General features: G+C 35.9%; 1 protein-coding gene across 1 annotated transcript in view; it reads left to right on the forward strand.

The window, feature by feature from the left end:
- The window catches only part of PLCB4 (phospholipase C beta 4), a 148374-nt gene that overhangs the window by 75126 nt on the left and 46290 nt on the right, over nucleotides 1-26958 (forward strand). Inside the window, exons 3-17 of the mRNA XM_070956301.1 lie at nucleotides 1087-1167; nucleotides 2763-2822; nucleotides 4814-4957; nucleotides 9043-9122; nucleotides 11752-11805; nucleotides 13393-13474; nucleotides 13820-13920; nucleotides 14456-14513; nucleotides 19398-19506; nucleotides 20363-20573; nucleotides 21072-21165; nucleotides 21921-22000; nucleotides 22319-22403; nucleotides 25252-25342; nucleotides 26233-26328. Coding sequence (XP_070812402.1) covers nucleotides 1087-1167; nucleotides 2763-2822; nucleotides 4814-4957; nucleotides 9043-9122; nucleotides 11752-11805; nucleotides 13393-13474; nucleotides 13820-13920; nucleotides 14456-14513; nucleotides 19398-19506; nucleotides 20363-20573; nucleotides 21072-21165; nucleotides 21921-22000; nucleotides 22319-22403; nucleotides 25252-25342; nucleotides 26233-26328 — 1426 coding nt within the window. The remainder of the gene's footprint in view (nucleotides 1-1086; nucleotides 1168-2762; nucleotides 2823-4813; nucleotides 4958-9042; nucleotides 9123-11751; nucleotides 11806-13392; nucleotides 13475-13819; nucleotides 13921-14455; nucleotides 14514-19397; nucleotides 19507-20362; nucleotides 20574-21071; nucleotides 21166-21920; nucleotides 22001-22318; nucleotides 22404-25251; nucleotides 25343-26232; nucleotides 26329-26958) is intronic.

The following is a 26958-nucleotide window of genomic DNA, read 5'->3' on the forward strand; positions in this document are numbered from 1 at the left end:
CTCTTGAAATAAAAAAAAAGTACTTTTAAAGATTTAAGATCTGCTAAGATTGTTGCAAATCTCATTTCCAATAATTGTAGCATACAGTAAGAAAACATAAGCATTTGCTGAATGATTTTTGCTTAGAAAAATATGTTTCAGTATTTACTTCCCCATCCCAAATATAAAAAAAAATATCTATTAGAAATAGGCAGATATTTTTTTCCAACAGGATGCAGTGCTTTAATAAATGTGGAGGGAGATAATTTGCATAGCACAAACCAACCTTCATATGTAGTTCCTATGCAGGAATCAAGCAGACTGTTGCACTGAATGGTAGACCTGGGTACACTTCCAACAGTTGCATCCAAATGTTACCTTTTCGATACAGTTTGTAAAATGAGTGGTTTCTTCATATCTCAATCAGAGAAATTTTCCAGTAATTGTTTTAAACTAAAAAATGGAATGAAATGTAAGATTTAGAAATCTGTCTCCAAAAAAATTGTTGGTGGAAATCCATCCCTGCATTTCCGGTGTGGAATACCCAAGTTCATGAGAAAAGGTGGTGGTGGTGGTGGTGGTGGTGGTGGTGGTGATGATGATGATGATGATAATTATGTACCATCAAGTTGTTGTCAACTCTTAGCAACTGCATAGACTTTCTTCATGATGAGCTGTCCCTTAGTCCTTCAGCTTTTTTAACAATGCATCCATCACCTTTGTAACTGAGTCCATCCATCTTGCTGCTGGTTGCCTCTTCTTCTCTTTCCTTCTACCTTTCCCAGCATTACAGTTTTCTAGATTTTGGATTCTTGCATAATGTATCTAAAGTAGGATAATTTGAGCCTGGGGAAAAGGTGAGGTATATCCTTAAGTCAGTATAGAAATCTACTAGGACCTAAGAATATTCCTTCATAGGTAAAAGCTGTAAACTTCAAGATCATACTGTTTAACTCCATTGAGTAACATTTCTACAAAGATCACATTGCTGCTTTGGTTATTCATTCATTTAACATATTTTGTCTCTGAATTTTTTAAAAAGGTGGGTAATTTGGATTCTAATTTCTTTCTTGCAGACCTGAGTATTTTGGATTTCTCTTTCAACAGGAATCTTCTGTTTTTGAGCCAGGCTGCCTCTTTAAAGTTGATGAATTTGGCTTTTTTCTATCATGGAAAAGTGAAGGAAAGGTAAAATTTACAATGATCTCATGATTTTTTTATTTTTTATTTTTGCTTCCTCTAACAAACATAAGGTACAATTCTAGCTGTCCTAGTGAGAGGCACTGTTTCCAAATATTAGGGCCTTAGATTACAATGCTCCTGTCCAGTGATGGCTAACCTTTTCTGCACCGAGTGCCCAAAGCGTGCCTGAACCCCCAAAATGCAATGCATGTGTGCCTCCTGTGCATGCGCCCCACGCATGCGCGTCCCGCATGCACCCACCGTGCATGGGTGCGCGGGCCCCACACATGCCCCCCTTCCCTCACATGTGTGTGTGGGGGCCCCGCACACACCCCACTCCCTGTGCATGCATGGCAGAGCTGAATTGGGGCGACAGCTTGCGTGCCCACAGAGAGGACGCTGCATGCCACCTGTGGCACACATGCCAGAGGTTCGCCATCACGGCTCTAGCCTGTAATTTGTTGAGACGGCTCCCGTAATATCCTGCTACTACTATTGCATTGCTGTAGCGGGATTATAAGAATTGAAACTGAACAACTAGAGGACACCAGACTAGATAAAGTGCCTAAGCCCCTAAGGACACTTATTAAAGGTATAATGATGAAGAAATATTCCAAAGATTGTAATATTGGTTTGAAGGGAAGAAAATAATTTTCAACCAATAATTTAGTTCCATCCATTAATAGTGAAAAGAAAAAAAAAAGTGCTTATGGATAGAAGATGTGTGTTGTGTGTGTGGACTTGCAATCCTTGTTCTATATCTTCTAACCATTCTCTACTTGCCTCAGTTTTGTACCTGTATAGCAACAACTCATTTTTGTTCCTTTTCATGTAATGATTCAGTATTGATCTTGCCACATTTTATATAATTGGATGCAGGAAATTATGAGAGGGATGAGTGTGAATGAAGTTGCTGAATTTATTTTCTCTGGGGTTAATGGTGTAACACTTTGAAACTTTGGCCATGTGTTACTGAACTCCACTACCTAGCATCTCTCACCATTAGCTCTGTGGAGTTCCTGGAAGAACCTCTGAAGAGCAGAAAATTCCCTACCTTTCCATAGATGTCAGCCTTACCAGATAGACCAGACAGGAAACACGGCCAAATAAATAAATTCTGCTTTGTTGAAAACAGAATTAACAGGACCTTATAAGACTGAAAGTACAATTCTTGCACCATCACCTGTATAGCCCGATAACTTTGGGAGGGTCCCTTCTGGGCCTCTTGCTTTGCCCATTATGCAGCTGTGGGCTATGCTCCCTCTTATCTAACTGTTCCTTAGGCAACATCCCTTCACCAGGTCTCCCAAAATAATTCCCACATATAATTACATCAGGAGTGATCACTGTGTTGTGATCACTCCCTCCTCATCAGACCTCATCCACCATGGCCAATTGTTAGATATGATGGCACTTAGACGCTGACAAATTCTAGAGAGCACAGGTTTTCCATGTTTGTTTTTTCTGACATTAATATAATATATACTGCCTGGTATTAATTAAGATTGTGTATTTTTGAATGCTTAGCTGTTGGTGTATTTTCTATTTCAAGATACATCACATTGGCTGCTTGGCATTTATGATGTTCCTTTCTTTTCCAGGAAGGCCAAGTTTTAGAATGTTCCCTGATCAACAGTATTCGCTTTGGAGCAGTACCAAAGGTATTTCTGTAGTTTTGTTTTAAAGTATTGTTTTAAACAATTGGTATTGGCTTGAGGCCCAGGAATGGAAACTTTCTTCTGTTTCAAGAACTTCTGAAGTCTTTGCACCCTTAAGGAGGGACAATGAATTTTTAATTTTGAAAAACTGGGCTGTAGAAACTAACTTTTGGTGAAGATCAGATAATTTAGAAGTGTTTACATACAAAAAATATATTACACCCATAGATCTGAGTTTCTTCAGTGGCAAATATTGAAACATGTGCTGAAATTTTCCCATGTAAATCTGTGGCACTAAGAAGCCTATCCTGATGCTTGCATTGTATCACAAACATTTAAAATAAAATCTAGACTTTAGATCAAGGCTTCTTGTTTCAGAATGCCTTCAGACATTGAAGGCTATGATAAGTATAATAATATTTTAATATACATTTGTTCTTTGGGATTCTGATTCTGATTAAGATGGTACCTTCCAAATGGGTTTTCTTGAATGGGATCAATAAACTGGAAGCTTCTACATCAAAATGACATGATTGTGTTTATCTCTTTCCCTTAGCCCTGGCTTTTGTCTAGTCTGTTGGGCCCATAGGGTAGTGATACATTTCACAGACTAATACTTTTCCATTCATGCTTCTAACATAATTTCCCCTTTTCCAGTGGGAGTATTGGTTAGTTTGGCTGGTGGTAAAAAGGCATCGCCTTCTGTGAATCTAAATTGTATTCATACATTTATCAAAAGGCAGACAGATACAATATAGTCCAATTTTTATAGTTTTTTATTGTGCCTTTATTATTTTTAAATAACTCAAGGCAGTGAACCTAATATTCTTTCCTCCTCCTGTTTTCCCTCAATCACAACTTCATGAAATGGTTGGGCTGAGAGTGAGTGACTGGATCAAAGTCACCCAGCCAACTTTCATGCCTAAAGTGGGACTAGAACTCTCAGTCTCCTGGTTTCTAGGCCAGCATCTTCACCACTACACCAAACTAAAGAACATTTAACCTAAATCCTGTAATGATTAGTTGACCGTAGGTGATGAAATTTTCCTGTAAATGCAAAACAGTTTGTGAAAGCTAAATTTAATGTTATTTGAAAATCAACAATGCTCCCAGACAAATTACTCTCTGAAGCAATGGGAATAAATTCCTTCCAATCCTCAATTTCATTTGGTCAAGCAAACTAGAGTGAAAGTAAAATTTCACTTGAATGCTAAATATGAAACAAGTGGCTCCAGCAAAAATATGCTTTGTAAGGCAGTCTTTTGTAAATCTTTTATATGGACTTGTTTTAAAAAGATCCCATGATCTCAAAGGGACATTTGAAGAAGGAGTAGAAGCCACTGATTTATTCCTAAGGTATTTTCTCCAACTTGATGTCTCCCAGATGTTTTGGTACTATATGCTGTCTGTGACAATGGAGAATCTCAGTCATCCAGGTCATGGTTGTCCCAAAGGGGCTTTTTCAAGAGGCAACTGGACTTTCTAGTTTTTGTTTGAAGACAGAACTGAAGAAGCTTCTTGGATGAGAAGAGAAACGTCTTCAAAGAAAAGCCGGAAAGCCCAGTTGCCTCTTGAAAAAGCACCTTTGGGACATGCTGTCTGGGGAAATTTTGAAAGTAGCAGCATATCTGGAAGGTATCAGTTGGGGAAGTGTATCTTAAAGTACATTTTTTCTCTCTCTCCAATAACTATGATCAGAGTATTTCACTTGGGTAAGGTCACTGCACCCAGAACCCAAGAATTATTGTTATTACTTCACAGGCAGAATGTAAATAAACCATTATCAGTTACCTAACACGAATATGATCTGTGTATACTATTATCACCTGCCTAAGTAGAAAATGAAATACTTCTAAACATGTGCTTGGAATAACGGCAAAAATATAAAGAAGGTAAATAGAAATAAGAAATGCTTATGGGTGAAAATGACCAATACATTTCTTTTTTTTAATCCATGAGGGGTTTTTTTTCAAGCAATTAATTTTGTCCAACAGGATCCAAAAATATTAGCTGCTCTTGAAGCTGTCAGTAAAGCAGAAAATGAACTTGAAGGACGGATAGTTTGTGTCTGTAGTGGCACTGATCTGGTGAACATCAACTTTACATACATGGTAGCAGAAAGCACTGAAGACGCTAAGGTACTGCAGCTAAACACAGCTTTGGTGTTATGTGGCATTATTGTTCCATGTAAATCCTTAGTATTCTTTAAGAGGTTGGCAAATATTAATCTAAACACAGATCTTTTGACATCAATGGCAAAAATGAGCTAATCCCTCAGCTGAATTGGTGTGCTGCTTTTCAAATTATCTGGGTGTTTCTTCTGTATGGGAAAAATGTGTGACAATTAGGAAGTGTGTAGATGTGTGATAAGCAATTACACTGCAGTGAGAGATGTAATCTGTAACCCTTTGAACTAGAAGTCATAAGGACTGACTTCAAATTTATACCCAAGATCATAACCTGCACTTTCTTTAAAAAATATTGTGTTTAATGGTAGGAAGGGCTGTACAGTAAGGAAGGATAAACTGTCTGATATTTGATATTTGATTAATGGAAGTAACAGAACAAAATTCAGCCACTAAATTGCAAGTTTAGGGTCCTTGAAAATGTCTGTTTGTGTCTATGTCTGTGTGTATTCCGTGCAAACTGCTTATCCATGTTACAGAGGTATTGCTCTGAGTGGCAGAGCAATTTTTACAGCGGCTGTTTTCCTTCTTCACTTATGAAAAAGTGGAAATGAGACAGTTCAGAAACATGTCCAGGGTGGATCAGGTGATGTTCTGAATTCATTAGATCCCAAAGCACTTTTCCCAAAACTGTTCTAGTATTAGAAAGAAACACTATGGCTGCTCTGCATGAAGTAGAAAGATTATATTCTCAAAAAGATGCTACTTCTGGGACCATTGAGTAAGTGCAGATAATCTGCCAGAAGAAAGAGAAGCTTAATTTAATGTCCATGATAATTTAATAGCATCTTAAACCAAAGAAGGTTTTACAAAACAACGATTAACCTTTAATACACAGTATTACATTTTCATGTTTAATTCAAATAAGAAGATAAGAATATATTGTTATCAAGAATTTATTTATAGGCTTTAAGATATAGCAAGTGTTGTTTATTGTAAATTGCTCCAGTTTTTGTTCTTTTAAAGGACATCTGAATAGCAGTGTTGTTTTCCAGTATTCCAGTATTTGAGGGGTTGTCACAAAGAAAAGAGGGGCAATCTATTTTCCAAGCCACCAGAAGGCAAGGCAAGAAACAATGGATGGCAACTAGTCAAGGAGAGAACCAACATAGAACTAAGGAAAAACTTCCTAACAGTGAGAACAATTGACCAGTGGAACGGCTTGCCTTTGGAAATTGTGGGTACTCCATCACTTGGTGCTTTTAAGAAAAGAGTGAACAGCCACCTGTCTGAAATGGTATAGGATTACCTGCTTGAGCAGGGGATTGGGCTAGAAGACCAGATCCCTTCCAGCTCTATTTTGATTGATCGTTATATGTAAAAATAATATTTTATAACAGATTAAGTGAGAAGCATGAGGTCCTTCAGGTGTTGTTGGATTACAAATTATCCAGGATCAATTTCCCAATAATAAAACAAGTCAGAAACGATATTTCAAGGACTTTAGACAGTAGTATTTATGCAGAAATCTAAGAGTTGCATAATTCAAGGATTAGCACTGAATATTAAACTCGGTTTGAAAAACCTGGCAGTTCCTAAATTCTGCCTGAAGGGTATATTTTCCCAGAGAACAGAGAAAAAGGCAAATGCAGATATAGAGGCTGTCCTAACAGAAGTTCTTCCAGTAAAGAAAAACCTTGTGTAACAATGATTTGAAATAGGGTTTTAGGATAGTGAGCTAATGAATTTTGAAGAGTCAGGTACTCCTACATCTTTTGAAACAAAGTCTTGAACTAAACTCTGTGTGGGACAAACGGTAGCCAAGCTGAGAATGTGAGTAAAATAACATTTCACTGCTGTTTCTCTACCTGGTACACAGAGTTTCTGTTTCTGATAGGCTCTTCTTATATATTTTTAGCTACATCTGTCCCAGAATATTAGGTTGTGCTTTGTAATATCTACAGTGTTTCCTTGCTTTATGTCTCTCATTCTGCTGTCCCAGACTTTTCAGAAATCATATTAATTTGAAATTGCATTTTCACATTCATGTATTTTTTTCCAAATGTGTGATACCACCTTTAACATATTCATCACGTTAGATCGAGAAGGCTTTGGATAATCATTCTGCAATGGTGTGAATTATTTGTCAGAATATATTTCTGTACAGAAAGTGCATCCAAAATACTGATGCACACCTATGATGCAGGAAATCCTGCTCTCTAGTGAATCTAAATTGCGCGGCACAGCTGTTCCCCCCCTCGCTGTTCTACTTACGTGTTTGATGTGTACTGTGCATGCATGCATGTGCAGGATGTATTTGGTGCGCCCTGTGCATGCGTGCACAGCACATATTTGGTGCGCACTGCACATGTGCATGCACACAGCGCACATTTGGCACGCACCGTGCATACGCAAGGATGCAGTGCACATTTAGCAACGCACTGAGCATGCACGGCCAGCAAACCGGTTCAGCTTTCACTACTGGTCTCCTGTTTGAGCAGAGGTTGGACTAGATGACCCCCAAGGTCCTTTCCTAATTCTATTAGTTGAGTAATGAAGTTGTAATGTAATGTTTCATCCCAATTGTATCTTCCCATCCCAGCCTGGTTAATCAGGGATAGTATGTTGTGGATCTTGTGGGTTTGCCATTACCTCTGCTTTCTGGAACACTTTTGACACCAGAGGTAAGGCAGCCCACCCACCCCTCTTCCGGGTTCAGAAAGAATTGATCCTACTATTTGGCTTGGAGGTCAAAGAGTGATATGTGATCCTTGGGAGGGTTGGTTTTGTGGGGGTGTTCTCCCCACCGTGTTAACTTTATAACTATTATAGCCCTACCTTTAAAATTTTGTTTTTATCTTTATTCTTATTTATGCTTTTATACTATGTATTATTATTATTTTTTTGTAAACTGTCTGCAGTCACTTAGTTAGATAAGAGGTATAGAAATGTGATAAATAAATATCTGTAAGCTGCTGTTCCTATTTGTGATGCACTTCTTCTCATACTTTTCTGAAGCAAAGAAGGTATTTATTTTTAAAACTGATGTATATTTTTTGAGCTGTGTAAAATTTCTGCAGCACATATAGAAAGTAACCAACTGGAAGGAAACTGTTTTGTTACAGTCTGAGATGAGGTAGGATGGATTCAAATTCTGCTTGATATCGCCAGATAATGGCATTAATTGTGCCATAAATGAATAAAGTTATTGAATAACGTATGTATGTAAGATTGGATAGATCTTATTTTGGATTATTAGATAGCCAAAGATGGTATTTATAGGTTATGGCATGAAATGTGTATGGATGGAGAAGTCCAAGCAGAAAGGGTAGATTGTATAAAAATGAGATTATAATTAGTACTCTCCTTGCTTACCTTTTTAGCTATTCTATGCATTCAGAGCTTGTTCATGGGGGACATCAGTTTTTACATAATTATTAATTTTGGAAAGAGGTAATAGAGTATTTATAAGATAGCTACAATATTGGTAGATATTAAATCAGTAGATATTAAATTGTGGATTCAGAATTCCCTACTTCTTCATGTACCACTTCTGTAAGGTCCAGGTTTCCATAATTTCTGTTCTTAAAATCAAGAAAGTTGCAATATTATCTTAGAGAAATATCAACATACCGGTATTTTTCTTCCCCAATTTCTGGATAATTCTGCAACTGTATTATATTCCAAACCTCTGCTGACACCTGGTGGTGCAACTTTGGAAGAAGTGTTAAAGCTTGCATTTTTAAAACACGAGAGGCTCCTTTTTAAAAAAAAACAAAAAAAAACCTTTATTTTAGTCTTTCATATGCTGCAAAAAACCTTAGCTTTTCGTAATGGGAGATTATTTTGACAATTTTGTGTTTGTACTTCAAATATATGAATTCAGTATCATTATTTAAAGAAGAGAAGTTATCTGTATAAAACAAGCTTTTTTCGATAGAAGGTCAGAGAGAGATAAGCACTACTAATTATTCTGACTTGTGTTACTCTAAGATGTTTCTGTAGTTATATTGCTTTTAAATTGATTGATTGGGTGGTCACTATGCACACTTGTGGGCACACACTAGACGTATTTGTTTTATCTTTTTGTCTTTCAGCAATGGATTGATGGACTCAGATCAATTATAGGTAACTTCAGAGCCAACAATGTCTGTCCCATGACATGCCTCAAGAAACAGTAAGCTTTTTTCCCCTCACCTCATCGATTACGATTTTGTTCCTTCTACATGTTTCTTGATGAGCATTTAAAAAAAGTTCCTTTCCTTATCTGGCACAACAAGAAATAAATACAGTATCTGGATAAGCTGCAGAAGGCATTCCCCAACATTACAAACATCCATGAGAAATGTGGTATTAATCTATTCCTCACATTTTTTTTCCACAAATAAAATACGTTCCGAAAGTCAAACACACATTCAGGAGTTAAGGGAGTTTACTGCTGGATTTTATGATCTGTTGAGAGAGGCAGTTTTAATTATTAGCTTTGCCTGAACTTTTCTTGGTTCAGGAGGAAGAACGGCTGCCCACTTACTGTACATACAAATGTTCTTATTTCATATGGATCCAGAACTGAATTATTCTTTTCTTTATGATATTTCTCAGAGAATATTACAATATATTAAGAAAATGCAGCTGAGACCAAATACTTAAATGTAATCTTCCTACCCTGTTCAGATTACCCTGAAGTATATTTGTACACTCCCCACTTTGTAAGCTCTCTTTTCCATTTCTTCAAAAAGAAACCTAAAAGATTTAGCAGCAACAAGTTTGAAAAGATTCTTATAGTCCTTCCCAGTTTCCTTAAATGCTATTTCCCCTCAGAAACTGTTGTTACTCTCCAAATAGTAGAAGGTCCAATTCCTTAATATCTATGGAGATTCTCAGTCATCTGGATCATGGTTGTCCCAAAGGTGTTTTTTTCAAAAGGCAATTGGACTTTTCTTTGTTTTTTTCCTTGAAGATGTTTCACTTCTCATCCAGAACTGAAGAAGCTTCTTGGATTAGAAGTGAAATGTCTTCAAGGACAAAACAATCGCCTTTTGAAAAAACACCTTTGGGAGTACAAGTCCTCAGGATACATAGTAATGTTAAAGAGAGATTTAAAGCAGAAGCATCTGAGAAGAAGGTTCTGGAACCTCTTTACTCACTCTTTCAGCCCTCCATTTGTTCTGAAACTACTTGGAATATCTTTGGCTGATGTAGGAAGAACCCCTGGGGTAATTAGCTGAGCTGCATGTTCCAAAATCATCATCATTTCTATATTCCAAAATGTTAGGCTGAATGACTTGCCACAGAGCATCTCTGCTGTGGATGACAGAGGTTATTGTAGAATATATCTGAAAAACAAGTTGTAGAAGTAAGTTGAAGTAAGTGTTGGATACACAGACATACTAACAGCCCCCCTTACATCACCCTTTAACTTCCTGTAGCTTTTAGCACCCTTTCAGTAAAGCTCTCCAGAGTGCAGAAATTCCTGCTTTTCTTCATTCAAGGGACTTCAAGTGTACCTCATGCCACCTTTCCATTATTCACATTGCTCATAGAACATGGAAAAGCCAACATATTTGCTCTCTGGAGAGCAAGAATATGTGTAGAGTAACCAGCATTGCCTCTTCTCACTCATAATATGTAATACAAATGCTATTCAAACAAATGTTATCAAAAGTGCTTCAGTAGTTGCTTTATTTCTTGGATGCGAAAAAACATTTCAACTGAAGCTTTCCATCCATTACAGCTGAATTAAATATTTCATGTGTATTAAATTGTGTTCATTCTAGCATGACTGTAAAGGAAGGTGTTAAAGAAGGCGTGATAACAGAATGATAGTAGTCAGAGGAAATCGTTTCCCTCTTTTTCCTAACTTGTGTGTTTATTTATGCTGTTAAGATTTTATCTGTATCCAAAAATTTGGAGCATTTTCATTCAATTAGAACTTTTAGAACAGTGTCAAGGATTATGTAGCATGCATGTGACTCTCCACTTTCAATTATTCCTTCAATAGCCCAAGGATATGTTACATGAAGTTTCTCCACCCACCCCCCACCCCCTCCCGCAAAAAAAAGGGGGTAGAAACAAGAATGAGAGGCCTATGTGAAGCAAACAATTTCCATTCTCTTTTTTTTTAGCTGCCCATCCAACCCTGGAAAAATGACCTGAAATGGCAATAACATTTAGCAGTGAATTTTCAGGCTGGGGGGGAGGGGTTTGAAGAGCAGGATTAGAGGTCAAAGTGGAAGCAGTTTGTATTTTAAAATTAGGTGAAAAATGTCAACCATGTTACTTTCATTCGCCTCATGATATCACTGCATGGCCTCCTGTCCCCTCCAGAAGGCTAAGAGACAGGGTGAGCTGTGGCCCATTACTCAACTCTGTTTTAGAAGCCCAGGGTTCATTGTAAAATAGAGTCACAGCTCAGCTGCAACTGACTTACATTAGTCTGACTTTTTCTGCCCAAGTTTGAGAAAGCTGCATCTCATCTTCTCTGATCAAACTGAGTTTACGTCAAGCCCCCTTTAAGGCTTCTTTACACTGATAGTAGGAAAGAATTGTAGTTAGTCTTATGAGTGAGAAGTAGCAAGTAGTCGTTTATAAAATACAAGAATGCACGAAGGTGAACATTTGACTCAGTTCTTACATAACTCCATGTGTAAACTGTGTGAACTTTTAAAGCCCTACTTTTATACTTCGTAATAAAAAAAATCCCAGAGATAGCCTTTGGTTTATTCTCCTCCTACAGTTCATTTTATAAACTGAGCTTTTATTGAATTATTTGGAGAGGAAAGTCTAATTGTTTTTTCCCCTTCTAGCTGGATGAAATTGGCATTTCTGACTAACACTAATGGCAAAATTCCAGTTAGAAGGTAAGTGTATTGTGAGCTTCAACTGTGGGGTTATGGAGAAATTGTATGGTTGTGAAATTAAAATGAATAACAGTCACAAGTCAGAAAGCCCATTAGAAGCAATATATTTTAGTAGTCTGTTGATCAAGGTAAAGGGATCTTGTAATCTGTGCCTAGGATCTATGATTCAACAATATTTTCTATCCTGATCAGATGTTGTTCTCAAGTGAATAGCGAAATAAACAATCAGATACTGTATAGCCCTGCTAGAGAAACCTCCTTTATTTTGGGCATAGAATTGAAATTTAATGGAAATAGCATATCCATTTAGCCCTCTAAAACAGTTTTCTAGAATTGGGAAATTATTAATCCTGTATGTTCAGAAGGATAGGCAACATGCTTATTCCAAATGTTTAAAGTAATTACAAGTCTCACATCCTTTTTATTTCCATGCTGGCTTAGATATTGTATAGCATCCAAATAGCATCCAGGTGCTTAGCCCTGTTGTAGAGTTAAGCACTGCAAATTTTTAAAGTTATGGCTCAAAGGAATTATCACTGCTGGTTGATCTAAGTGCAAAAGTATAGGAGGAATAACAGAAATAAGTTGACCACGGGGCTTAAGCAGCAACCAGGCTCTGGCCCATGAATGTAATAAGGCTAAAGCAAACAACTACCATTGTTATCATTAGACCACATATTCAGCATCAGTGGACTAGATTATCTGCTTATTCTAGTGTACATAGAGAATAGGCATCACTGTAAAAATCTCTTTAGAGTCAAAAGTTGACTCTTCAAAAAAAATTTGAGAAAGCATTCATTCACAGTGAAAGAAATTTGAAGTGAGATTGGCCAAGGATTAAGTTTAGAACACGATATGAGAAAGTTTCTTAGATCACACCATATTTGCAATGGTTGACTAAAAATTCTACATACAACACTCCTGTGTTCATGATATAATTCTTGATCAGCGGGGATTTCTCTAGAGAAGTAAAGACTGTATGAAAATCCAAAAACAGAGAGAAAGAACATGCTGTAACAGCAGTTGTCAAAGTTTGAGAAAACAACAACAAAAGGAAATATTTAATTTACACAAAAACCAAAATGTGGGAATAATTAACCAAAGAATCATAAAGGATGCTTGAAAGCTTTGTTTTTCAGAAGGGTAAGTGGCAACAGTCTCCCAGCCTTCATCTACTAAAACAGAAATTCCACTACAAACCTCTGTGTGAGGACACAAGATTCAAATTATAGTTTTTCCTCAAACTTCAACTTTCTCATAATATCTTTGGATTTAATCCCCTATTGTATCTAACCTATGTAGGTATAGCTTTCTATATTAATATCTTCTATTGTTAATCCTGATTTATGAATGTTCACACTCACTCAAAACTACACATTAGATATATGGTAATGGATGTGAAAATTAGGTGATGGAATTATTTATTTATCCATATAAAAGTGTACTGTTCTTGAAGAGATACCTTACACTATCAATACAGAAAATCATTAATGAACTATTGTCATCTCAGTAGAGGACATGTGATGCAGCTCTGTTTATGAGATTGCCAAAGCTTTGGAATAATTTAATTCTCCTTTTTTTTCCTAGCATTACCAGAACGTTTGCGTCAGGTAAAACTGAAAAAGTGATATTTCAGGCACTTAAAGAATTGGGTCTTCCCAGTGGAAAGGTATTTAAATTTCAAGAATAAAGGGTTTCAAGATGGGTGTTATAAGCCTAAAACAGTTAATGGTTGCAGTTGATTATTCAGTATTACTTCAAAAATTATTCATTAGCAGTTTGTCCATTGTTAACGTCTATGCTAATTATAATTAGAATATTTTAATGCAGTAGCTATATACTACACACATAATGTACATTATTGTTGCGATTATAGAGAACTATTTCCAGATTATTTTTTTTAGTCAAATAACATTAAATTATTTGCTTCCATCCATAATGAATATATTATAAATTCTTCCATTGCTAAGTCAGTGCTTATCCAACCCGGTATTAAGTTTTATTTTACTTTCAGAATGATGAAATAGAGCCTTCAGCTTTTACTTTTGAGAAGTTTTATGAACTAACCCAGAAGATATGTCCTCGTACTGATATAGAGGAGCTTTTTAGAAAAATGTAAGTTACTCTACATAATAAACTTAATTTTAATATTATTTAATCTGAAGATAATGCTGTTGTGTAGTGTTCCTATCAGAAGTCAATTTTTTTCTCCAAAGGTTTACCTCAATGTTCCGATACAGGTTTTCAGGATCTTCTGATTTAAAGAAACACTTTTGTTTTTAAATTGGCTTTACTAACCTATAATATTAACTTGCTATTATAAGGTTATTAACACAATATATGAACTAATTAGGTTAAGAAAGTCTTAACATCTGAGGTTTCATGCACTAAGTTATTAATGTGGAAGACTTACATGTTGAATTGCTTCTTTCTTTAATCTGTTAAATTGGGGGCATAGAGAGAAGGAGCTGTTTTGTAGCAAGCATAGTCAGTATCACTTATTAGTGCTGATTTTGAAAATGCAGTTTAGGTCTGTTAAAGAATATTAGATCAATGCTGGGAATATAAAAAAAATGTCAACATGTAAATCATACCTGCTGTAGGATCTTACATGAAAACTTACATTTTTTTCTAATAAATTTCTTTTCAGCAATGGAGACAAAACAGATTATTTAACGGTAGACCAATTAGTGAGCTTTCTAAATGAAGTAAGCTTTTTCATACATTAACTGCCTTACAAGTCTGTCTGCAGTGCTTGCTTCTCCCAGTTGTATCATTGCATGATCCATGCTATCATTCGCTGTGCTTCTGATCTGTTGGTCTTTCCGTTTCGGCAAGACTGAAGGTGCAAAAATCAACTCCAACTTGATGCATTCTCCTGTTCTCTTTTTGTTGGCTTTGCAACTTGCTTGCATTGATTATTTGCTGTATTGTGTAGATGCTCTGTGTGTGGTTGTTTTGTTTCTATTTCATATGTTGTCTTAACCAAATGATTTAAAATCTTTTTTATTTTTAGGAATTTAGTCCTTCTAAATATTGAGGAGGTGGTGGCAGGGAAATTGGGCTTCTCTCTGTAGTATCTAAAATGTTTCATTTTTACTGATGTTTTTGTAAGGTTTACATGTGACATAGCTGTCTTCAGAATGCTTGCATTTCTATTGTAGGTAATATGTCAGTGGTATGAAGTTCCTTAGATGTTAGATATGCTTTCTGTGCATTACCAAAATACACAGTATTTTAAAATTAGTCACTCAATGGAGAATTCTTTGTGGTAAGATTTTAAAATTCTTTTTATTAAACGGTTGACATTCAGTATTTCATTATTTAGTCCCGTAGATTGTACAAACAACATTGTTCGTATTTTGAATAATGTGTGTGAACCAGTTGTTTCAATTGGCTTGATTAGACATTTCTTCAATGTTCCTTGACAGTGCAAAGTAGGTCAATAAACCTCCTTAAGGTTTCTTTCCTGGGGATGAAGTTTAAGAAATCAGCATTGGTGAGGATTCATGCCATATCAACAAATGCTTTCTGGCTTTTTTCCTTTCCAAGTTCCTCTCATTTGGTGAGAGAAAAGAATTATTTCACAATAGCCAGTTTATAATGCAATTCTGATGTAGTTGATCGTATTTTTGTCTGTCATGGGGTTACTCTGAGGAGACCATCCACTCTTGCTTAGAAGTCTCTCCCACACTAAAATAGGAAAATCTTCAGCAGCGAATTTATTTTAATTTTTTCAAAATATTAGTTTTGAGGTTTGTATTTTTGTAAAATGCTTACCTTAAGAAAGGGAAAGAGAAACCTCCAGAAGACAAAGAAGCATGATAGCAATAAAGCAAAAAATGATATTTTGCTCTTGGTAGTATTGGTTAAATTTTCTTGTTATATTGCCTCATACAGCAACTGTTCAAATTGTGATGAAATTTTTCACAGTGATGAAAAAGTAGCTTTGCAACCAATTCTTGCATGTACATCCTTTGCAAGTCTATTAAGCAAAGGAAAGCTGAAGTAAGATCATAAGTTACTGTTTCACTTAGCAACTGCTTCACATACCTGCTTCACTTAACAACTAAGTTGCCGGTCCCAGTTGTGGTTGCTAAACAAGAATTACCTGTACAAATATGTCAGCAAAATTGGTTGTTTTCATTAAAGGTGAATTGAGAAATTTCTTTGCTATCCTATTACCAGTTTTTGCCTTCTGATAGGAAAATGAAGACAAAACTTCTGTGTCTCTCATTTTCTCTGCAATTTTTTTGGCCCAGTTGCATAATTTTTATTAGGAAATGATCTAATGTTTATTTGTCTTTGTACTAGTGCCTTACTAGCAATTTTAAGAATGGATCACCAAGAAATGAGATTCATAAATTCATATCTCTAACAAGACTGGTCATTAGCAATGACAAAAGAAAACAACATATAGCAACTTATGGAATTCATTACCATAAATGTAGAGATGGTCACTATCTTTCAGAGTGAATTATTGAAGTGCATGAAGAAGGATTTGCATTTATGAGATATGACTACAGTTCTTAGTTCACATATTATATTAGACATGATTTCTGATTATGGTTTTTTGAACAACTCATAGTGAATTTTTTATTTAATTGCAAATATGTAAGGGCACACACAATTACTAAATGAAGTAAATTTCGTATATCATGCTATGCCAGGAATAAACTAAGTACTTTATTCCTTAGCATGATGACTAAAAGTCAGCCTCTGATATCTCAGTTGCTGATCCTAAGAATCCTGCAGAACTCAAAAATACTTTTTTGACCATAACTGGGAAAACACGCTAATTATTACACAGATTTTTCATTTGATCCATCAGAACTGATGCAATTTAAATTTGAGGAGTAGAAAGATTGTTCAAATATGACACTATAAGAATCCAAGAGAAAGAGAAATTTGGGGGAATTGTTTCCATGTATTTAGATTCTACCTTTCTTCTCTCTAGAATTCCACATTGGTAATTTGAAATACTTTATTAAGACTTCATATATAATGTAAAGAGCAGGTAGATTGTTAATATGTACTGAAACCACCTTCTTTGTTTTGCCACTGATTTTGGATATTGTACTGAAACACACGTTGCAAAGCTATTCACTGTACATGTTGGAGAATATGGTTTTGTGGTTGGGTTGTGAAGTTGCATCCTTTTTCAATAATGCATTAAATAATGCTTGCATCTAACAGCTTTTATATTTCATAAGTTTTAGGTTGCCTATTAAACAGCTGACTAGTTTTAGTATAATTATCCAGTACAGTGAATTAAATTAAAACAGTTCATCTGGTATACATTTACGGTATTTAGAGCATCGATTAAGGGAATATGATTTGCAATATGTGATTGCATTTTTAATAGTAGGGGAGCAGAAAAGAATGTTTTCAGTAGAAAGAAAAGTCATTTATTTGCTTTACATTGGCTATTGCTAGATGTTACAGAGAATGCCCAGAATATTTTAGAAATTTAGAAGTTCCATGTAGCATATTGGCAAGGAAAAAAGTGTTGTCTGACAACATAGGAGGCTCTATATTCCATCTTTAAATCTCTTTATTTTTAAATCCCCAATGAAAGGCTTATCTACACAGAAGGATTTATTTTGCTTGCATTTGCATGTATGTTATTTATAAAAGCAGATCAAGCAGAAACTCTACTACATAACGTTTCTGCTGTGCAACTTCTTGTTAGCATTTAATCTGAAGCTTGGCTAGTATTTTAGGAAAGGACTGAATCGGACTTGTTTATGAGTATGTTTGATTAGGATTGGGCTGAGCGAAAGGTAACAGAATGTAGTTTCTGTTAACCTTGTGAGGTAGTGTAGACCAGAAACACAACTAAGAAGTACTGGTTTTATCTTTTTTATAAGGTTATAGAACAGATTTGCAAGTTTAACAGAATCTTACATGTCTGAAAATACTCTTCCCTTCTTTCACTTTTACTCTCCCAGAAACCAGGGAGGGTAATTTCTGTAACACTTTTGCCACCCTTCCTCTTTTGGATTCAAAAGTTATAGTTGCTCAAGAAAGCATTTATAGAAAGGTGTAAAAAGCTACAGTTCCCATAAACTCAACTCCCATAAACTAAATGATGAACTGATCTAGAATTTAGTAAAATGGAAACAATAAAATAATTAATGAATGGAAGGCATTCATTACTATGATTAATGTGGCAGCTCCATATTTTACTCTTATTTAAATATGCTACATATAGCAAAGACTTATTAAATTGTTTTAATTACTAAAACCAAAAAAGAATAAAGGCGGTGACAATCTATATAGTACTAACAAATGTTGTTTCCATAACCTTTAACTGGACAAAATGATGCATCACAGAGCAGCAATTTTTGAACCAAGGTATCTCAAATCAGCTAACTTACAGAATATGTCCAGATTTGAGACCCATGAGTGCCATGGAATTGAACTTTGGCAAATTTTATAAAACAGTTCTATGACATAATACAAAATGTCATAGAACATAGATCATTCAACATGGGCTATTTTAAAGATGCCTGTCTGAATGTATCTCAAATTTTCCAATGAAGGCAGTACATTAGATGTTTTGTCATTGTTGAAGGCATTGAGGAAATCTGGTAAGGAAATATCTCTGAAAGGATGACCCAGCAGGTCACCAGTTGTTTAGAGTATTGCATTAATTCCAAAAAGTGATTGATCAACTAACAACAGATTCTATCTTCCTCCCCATCTGCCCCCTCCCTATTTTTAATTGGATGATAATGTTTGGTTTGTTTTAATTTATTTATGTTTTGTGTGTCTCTCTGTGTGTGTATATAGATGAGATAGAGATATCATTTATGATTGTAAGCTGCCCAGAGTTCTCCTGTGGTAAGATGGGCAGCCAATTAATTTTATAAATAAATAAATAGAACCATTATCTATCAATTACTAAGTAATATAGAAATCAATTTTGAGTCAGGTATTTCAAACAATAAAGGGTATAATCTTTAACAGAAGAATTCATTTATTGTTATATACTTACCATTTTTTATTCAGACAGGAGTAATAAATATTGGTGATATACCCGTAGTTCCAAGTTTCTGCACTCTTATTAGTTTAGAAGTAAATTAACTGAAGCTATTTATTGAATGCCAAGAATTCTTTAAATATTCATTGCTACCTGTCTTGTACAATTTCACTTTCCTTTCTTTACACATTTCTTCTTCATATATGAATAGTCATATTTTAATCCATAATTACCAAAATGTGGGAATTTCAAAAGCATTTTAGTTCAAGGCTGGGATAGGGAATATTTTATTAATGAATTATAATGTGGGCAGTAATGTAGATAAATGATTCTTATTGCATGAATTTGTTTCTTTGTGAACATTTGTAGTCATTGTAGTCATTTGTACTAACATACCATTAGAGCACAGAATTATTCTGAACATGAAATAAAATTAATCTACTTGTAAAAATGTAGATCTTAAAAAAAAAAAAATCAAGAAAAAAAATAGAAGTCTAATTGACTTTAAAAGCAAGCCCCTCCTGAATATTACTTGCATTGATGAAAGATTTGTAGAAGCAAGGCAGCATGTAGTAATTTTCATCAGTCTTGTTTTTTCTTGCCTTAGCATCAACGAGATCCTCGGCTGAATGAAATTTTATTTCCATTCTTTGATCCTAAAAGAGCGATGCAGATAATTGAAATATATGAACCAGATGAAGATTTGAAAAAGAAAGGTAAAAAGAAGAGGTGGATGTCAATCATTTCTGCTAAAAAGTTCAGTTGCTTTTTGTCAGCTACTCTGTACATAGGCCATCTTAACTTTTGTTTCATTGTAGATTACATTGTAAAATGAGGGCCCAGATTGTTGGGGCAATATGCGATATACTGCTCAGAGAGTGCTGTAAAGCACTGTAGAATGATGTATGAGTCTAAGAGCTATACTTCAGGGTTTTTCAGTGTTGGCAACTTTAAGATGTGTGGACTTCAATTCCCCAACTAGCCACATGTCTTAAAGTTGCCAAGGTTGAGAAACACCAATATACTTTGTCCATCTTTTAAAAGAGTCTGTGAGGCATCCAGTTAGGCTATTGTTTTGCTGCCTGCACTGACTGTCAGTATACTGTATTTCCAATCTCCATTTAAAGTGCTGGTCTGGCTGTAATCTTTAAAGTCCTAAATGGCTTGTGACCCTAACCAATAGTTTTGTCTTGTATTGCAGATAACACTAAGCAGAGGGATAGATTGATTTGATTTCCAAACTGTCTTTTATTTCTATAACTGATCAAACATTTCTTGGCTAGGGGGCTTTTCCTTAAAAATAGAGGCAAATGGAGATGGATTGGTTTGTCCCATAATCCTGGGACATCTTGTATGTATCCTGCCCCTTTAAATGGGAAAATTGTCTTTGAGTAACTCTGGTTCTATTTCTAGGAAAGGCTGGATACCCTTCATAACATAATCAGGAATCAAGAAACCCCCCACTTGTCTTCTTCATCAAATTGCCATCTCAGATTAACGGAATGAACTAGGAGCCCAATTTTTGAATAATGATAAAGCCTGCATTCTAACATTGTGTATTGTTCATTTCAGGTGTCATGTCAAGTGATGGGTTTTGCCGGTACTTAATGTCTGATGAGAATGCTCCTGTCTTCCTTGACCGTTTAGAGCTCTATCAAGAGATGGAACAACCTCTGGCTCACTATTTTATTAGCTCTTCCCACAACACATATCTCACAGGAAGGCAGTTTGGTGGAAAATCATCAGTGGAGATGTACAGACAAGTCCTCTTGGCTGGATGCAGGTGAGATGTACTTAAGGGAGGCTAAAACTCTAATTCAGTGAATTTAATTTGCCATCAGATTTGATGATTGAGGGAATATGCATGCATATATATATGTTAAAAACCTATTAATAGGATTTCTAGAAATATATTTCAATATCTTGAAAGAAATTATGGGACAAATAGCACAATAAGGATTATGTTTTTTAAACAACAATCTGAATGCTGATTCCTTTGATTATAGGTTATCAGCAAATAATAAATTATACTGAAGTCAGATGTATTTCATTTTTGTACATATAAACTATTTTAATTACCAGCAAATTAAATCTGATGAAACTGCAAGTTTAACTATGAAAATAGATTTGCATTTCTTAATTCCTTTCTTTCAGATGATGTGCAAAACAATAGCATATTTAAAATGAGTACTTACCAATAATTTGAGTAGAGCTATATTCTTCTTTATAACTTGACTGTTGTGACTACTGTATTCCATCTTTCTCTCGCTTTGACTTCTAGGTGTATCGAACTTGACTGCTGGGATGGAAAAGGGGAAGATCAAGAACCAATAATAACACATGGAAAGGCCATGTGTACAGATATTCTGTTCAAAGTAACCAGTTCCTATGTGATTTTTATTTTCTTGTAAATTTGCCACAGATTCAGCTGCAAACATCCTCATCATTATTTTTTTTAAACCTTAGCTAAATCTTCTCTCACTCCCCCATGATCACATTGCTCATGTTTGAAATGTTATTTGTTCTACAGTATAAAATTCATTATGATTCTGTTAGGTTTGATATTATTCTTGCTTGTCAATGAAAAAGGAAGATAAAAAACATCTTCTACAAATAAGGAATATTTGGTCTAGATAGTGACATTAGTGACATGCCATTATCAGCCCTCTCCATATTTCATATTGAATATTCAGATGTCTTGCCTTTTGACACTTATTTCAACATTGGTGATAGGATACTTCCCTCCTGTATTTGAGAGCAACATTTGCTTATGTAGCAGAAGGTTGGTGTTGGTGTGCAAGTTCAGTAAAGCTCTGGGAGATCCACCATTGTCTTCTGGCATCTTTTATCTGCGATGGCTGCTTTACCTGGCCTAATGACAGGAGTGGCCTGAACACCATACCTTAACCAAGTTCAGAAGTATGGAGAATTTTGTGAAACATGACATCCAGATTTTATGATGCAGAGCCCCAGAGAAAAGATTAAGCTCTTACTTTCTCTGTGAACATGTGTACTATATATGCACCTCCACGTTGAATGAGGCATTTCTCCTGGTTTTTTTGGTATGCTCAAGAATGCAGTTGAATTTATTTTGTAATGTACACAAGACTACTTTGTTGTATTTTTAAAGGATGTGATTCAAGCCATTAAGGAAACAGCCTTTGTAACATCTGAGTATCCTGTCATCTTGTCCTTTGAAAATCACTGCAGGTATGTTATGGAGTGGTAAAGAATCTTTCATACTGTATTTAATTGGCATAGTAAAAGGGAATTTATGTTAAAAGTCAAAGTAGGAACACAATTACTAATGAAGTAATTCTAGTCACTGATAAATTTGAACTCACTCTTAAAATTTTTCTGCCATTACAAAGGTTATGTGTAACTTGTTTTACCATATAGCTGTAAACTGTATAAAACATATAACTGTTTTAAACCGTAATGTAATAACAATCTAATGCAGTTGAAAGACATTACATATTTCAGTTTTCTGTTCAGTTTGACTGATTAACAATAATATTTCTTTTCCAGCAAATATCAACAATACAAAATGTCAAAATACTGTGAAGATATTTTTGGAGATCTTCTCTTAAAGCAGCCACTAGAAACACATCCAGTAAGAGTCCCCAACTGTTATGTTTAAGTATTCTTGTGGAAATGTTTGGAAATTAGATGGTAAGAGTGATGCACTCACAGTGACTGGGTAACATACCATTTGGCGTGAGAGAGACTTTGAGTTCTGTTGCTGGTGGGGTTTTGTTTTTTTTTTTGTTTGTTTTTTTGCCACTTCAGTGTCCTCACATATTTTTCTAGAGCTCAGAGTTTCTTAATCAGATTTCAGGTAACACCTACTGTTTCATAACCCAAACTCCTTTGCTTTGTCAGCATTTTATATTTGAAACTCCTAATTCCTAGATATTTATAGAAGCCCTCGCCTTCCTGCCTTAGAAAGTAGTGCTTCAGGGAATACCTATTTTTACATGTGTTTTCCAATTATCAGTGGTATTTTTTTTTCCAGAATTTTTTTTATTTTTTTTTAACATATTTTTTTTTTTAAACATAAAACATAAAATACATCTTTTTAGAGCAAGGGTTTGGTCCGGCATAAAATGAGTCCAATTATCAGTGGTATTTTAAAGCAGACTATCTCTTTCTGTGTAATGTTCAAAACACAGTTTGATGGTTTTGATGTGGGGGGAGGGCAAACATATCCTCTGTATGTATGATTTCACTGTTGTTATTGTAAGTTATCCTTTCTCATAGGCCTCAGTAAATCTTTGTAGTTTGATTTTTCTAAGTTTCTCACTTTTTCCATCTTAAAAATGTTCTGTTCAGTTTTTGCAATGCTGTGAATTTTTTAGAAAAAAGTTCATGCAAAAGGGCAAATTTCATTTAAAATGCGCTGTATTTTTTGGACTATAAAACACACTTCCCCCCTCCCCCAAAATGGGTGGAAATGTTTGTGCACCTTATAGACCAAATACGGGCCTGTTTTTGGTCTATTGAGCCTTCCGCACCTCCCTTTTTTGCCCTCCCCGGCCCCCAGAAGCATTCTGCAGGCCAAAAACAGGCCTCTGCAAAGTGCTTCTGGGGGCTGGGGAGGGCGAAAACAGGAGGCACGGAGGGTTCAGGAAGCCAAAAACAGGCCTGTGTCTGGCCTGCAAAGTGCTTCTGGGGGGCGGGGAGGGCATAAACGGGACACACAGAGGCCAAAAACTATTTTTTTTTTCTTGTTTTCCTCTTCTAAATTTTGGTGCGTCTTATAGTCCGAAGTGTCTGATAGTCTGAAAAATACAGTATATTTCTGCAGATTTTGCCTCATATATATTCATCCAGATTTTGCCTCATATATCTTCATGCTTAATATGTTTACACATATTCACACACATTTTTCTAAGTTATAGCATCAATTAAAATAAACAGCAAAAAATGCAATATCTTCATCTCTTTAAGTGTTCCTTTATGGTGATACCTGTGATTGATCCACATGACACTTAAATGCTAAAATCTCTGGCACTTATCCAAGACTGGATGCAACCTAATCAAAAAAATTCTCAGTATTCTGGGTAAACTAGATGTCCTGGGATAGTCCTCCTTTATTGAGATGCAGTATGAGTAAGGTATACAGGTAGTCCTCGACTTAAAACCACAACTGAGCCCAAAATTTATGTTGTTAAGTGAGACATTTGTTACGTGAGTTTTGCCCATTTTACGACCTTTCTAGCCACAGTTGTTAAGTGAATCATTGCAGTTGTTAAATTAGTAACACGGTTAAGTGAATCTGGCTTCCCCATTGACTTTGCTTGTCAGGGGGGTCACAAAAACTGTTCATACGCAACTGTCATAAATGTGAGTCAGTTGTCAAGCATCCAAATTTTGATCACATGATCGCGGGGATGCTGCAACGGTCGCAAGTGTGAAAAGTGGTCATAAGTCATTTTTTTCAGTGCCGTTGTAAAATTTCAACGGTCACTAAACAAACTGTTGTAAGTCGAGGACCACCTGTAGTATTCTATATTTAACCTGTCCATGTTTGCCATCGATATATAAGCTAGAATGAGGAAAAAGCTATCACCTGATTGGAAGAATCCCAAAAATTTGCAAAAGTGCAACTTTTGCAAACTTGCTATAAAAAATTCAGGAGGGGGAAGAAGTGTTGAAGAAGGCCAGGGAAACGGGAAGGAAAGGAAATGGGATACAGAGGGAATGATGACTTAATCTTGAACCATACAGAACTCTATATTGCAATACATTGTTGTAGGATCTGTAGAGTGGATCAGTCCAAGCATATTAAAGGCTAGCAAAATCTGCTTATGAGTACTGCTTCCTAGAGGCATTTTTAATTCAAAGCAGTTTTATTTTAGTTTGTCATTTGGAAAACTACTAGGGCAGTGATGGCTAACCTTTTCTGGACTGAGTGCCCAAAGCGTGCATGCACACACACGAATGTGCGTGCACCTGAACCCCCCAAATGCACTGTGCATGCTCCCCACACATGTTCCCTGCCCCCTGTGCATTTGCATGTGGTGTCCCCGCACATGCCCACCCCTGTGCATGCGTGGCAGAGACCCGAAGACCAGTTTGCCGGTGGGAGGCACACACGTATGTGCAGCAGAGCTGAACTGGGGCGACAGCTTGCATGCCTTCAGAGAAGGCGCTGCGTGCCACCTCTGGCACCCGTGCCATAGTTTCGCCATCATGGTACTAGGATGTATATGAGACCTGAAGCATAATAACCTAAGTTGTCAAATGCAAGAAGATAATATCCTAGTTGTCTTACAATACCCAGTTTTAAAGGGAGGAATGTATTTCTAACAGGCGTTCTGCAAGTCGCAAATGACTGTTCTTCCTTTAGGTGTCTGCATGTGTGCATAATTACCACCACCATAATAATTGTGAGGAAAGCAGGAACAAAAGGCAGCAGGGAGTGTATTTCCTAATTATGCCTTTTTTTTGCCTTTCAGCTTGAACCAGGAAGGTCCTTGCCCGCCCCAAATGATCTGAGAAAAAAGATTCTTATTAAAAACAAAAGGTTGAAACCAGAAGTGGAAAAAAGTAAGTAAAGTGCATTTAAAACACCTAGTGTCTAAATGAAAAAGCACCTATTGCTTAAATTGTGTGCTGGTAACCTCCATTGTTTCCTAATAATAGCACTTACTGTATGCTGCACTGCAAACTATTTGTGAAGTCTTGAAAGGACATCTTCTAGAAAATCCTACATTTTAGATTCAAAGTTTTTGCTTTTACCTTACTATCACTAAATGTATTGAATTTTTTTTTGCTTTCAGTAAATATGGCAAGGTTGCCATATTTACTGAATATGGTTGAAAGTTAAAATCCCAGTTCCGCTGGAGGAAAGTTGCTATAGCCTATTTGTATGTATATATTTATAAAATGTATATGCCTGTCCATCTTACATATATAACTCTCGTTAGCTAAAATCCAGTTTACTATAGAGCACTAAATTAAGACTTCCATAAACAAAACAACAAACAAACCACATACTGTAATAATAATACAGTAACTGAAATAACAAACTCAAGCCACAAACCATACTTATCCTGAACTCATCTAGCATCCTGGCCTGACATCTGGGGAAAAGCCAGGTCTTCATTGGAGGACAAAAGAGCTTCCAGTTCTTAGGGGAAGGCTGCTCCATAGGGCAGGTGCCATCACAGAGAAAGCGTATCTCTAGGCCTGTAAGAAAACACTGACCTTCTAATACTGTTAAAGGATTGGATTAGAGAATATTATTCCAATACCAGTAATGAGAAATTTACTCAGAAATAACAGGGTATACCAATACCCTGTTAAGAAATACATTGGAATTCACCTCGTATGCAATCCTTCCAAACCAAGTTTTACCTGAATTATTTTCCATAATTGGATTATAAAATTTTGTGGGAGGTTTTGTATGGATATATACACATGTTTCTTTTAAATAGAACAGCTTGAAACTTTGAAAAGTATGATGGAAGCTGGTGAAACGGCTGCTCCTGTCAGCATCTTGGAAGATGATAATGAAGAGGAGATAGAAAGCGGTAAAGTGATTTTTTTTTTACTTGTCATATTTTTAAGTTCCTCTTGCTGATGTTTGCAGTGTATCAGGTGATAGAATGTTGGATTTGTTGCCTTAGAACGGATGGGGAACGATAGCCCCATTATGACTTGTAGATTTCAATTCCCAGAATTCCTGAGGCAGCATAGGATAGCTGGCTCAGGAATTTTGGGAGTTAAGGTCCACAAGTCATAAAAAAGTCATTATTCCCCACTTCTGCCTTAGAATTAGCCCTTTGACTTGACAGCTTATATTTATTGTTTTCTTATAGCAGTCGCTTGTACATTTATCTTTGGGTTCTGAATTTAAGATTATGTGCATGAAGTACAGGCTATAATAAGTGGCAACATCTGTAGCACAGACATCATATCCTAATGCCTCCCAAAGCTTTTTCTGTAGCCCTTGATGCCCTTCTCAGCTTCAGGTTTGATAAATTACAACTGAACATAGTGGTTTTCAAACTAGATAGGTTGAGAGCGGATAGATTGAAGGGTGAGAAACTGTTTATGAAACGTAGTGAATTGGCTTTAAAGTAAGTTATGAATGGGGACAACTTAAATTTAACATTTAACATTAAATTTAAACTGGGATTCATCCAGTTGCCAAGACTTAG

The sequence above is a fragment of the Pituophis catenifer genome, unplaced genomic scaffold (genome assembly GCF_029215685.1).
Source record: "Pituophis catenifer annectens isolate HBS135680 unplaced genomic scaffold, rPitCat1.0.hap2 SCAF_1, whole genome shotgun sequence".
NCBI lineage: Eukaryota > Metazoa > Chordata > Lepidosauria > Squamata > Colubridae > Pituophis > Pituophis catenifer.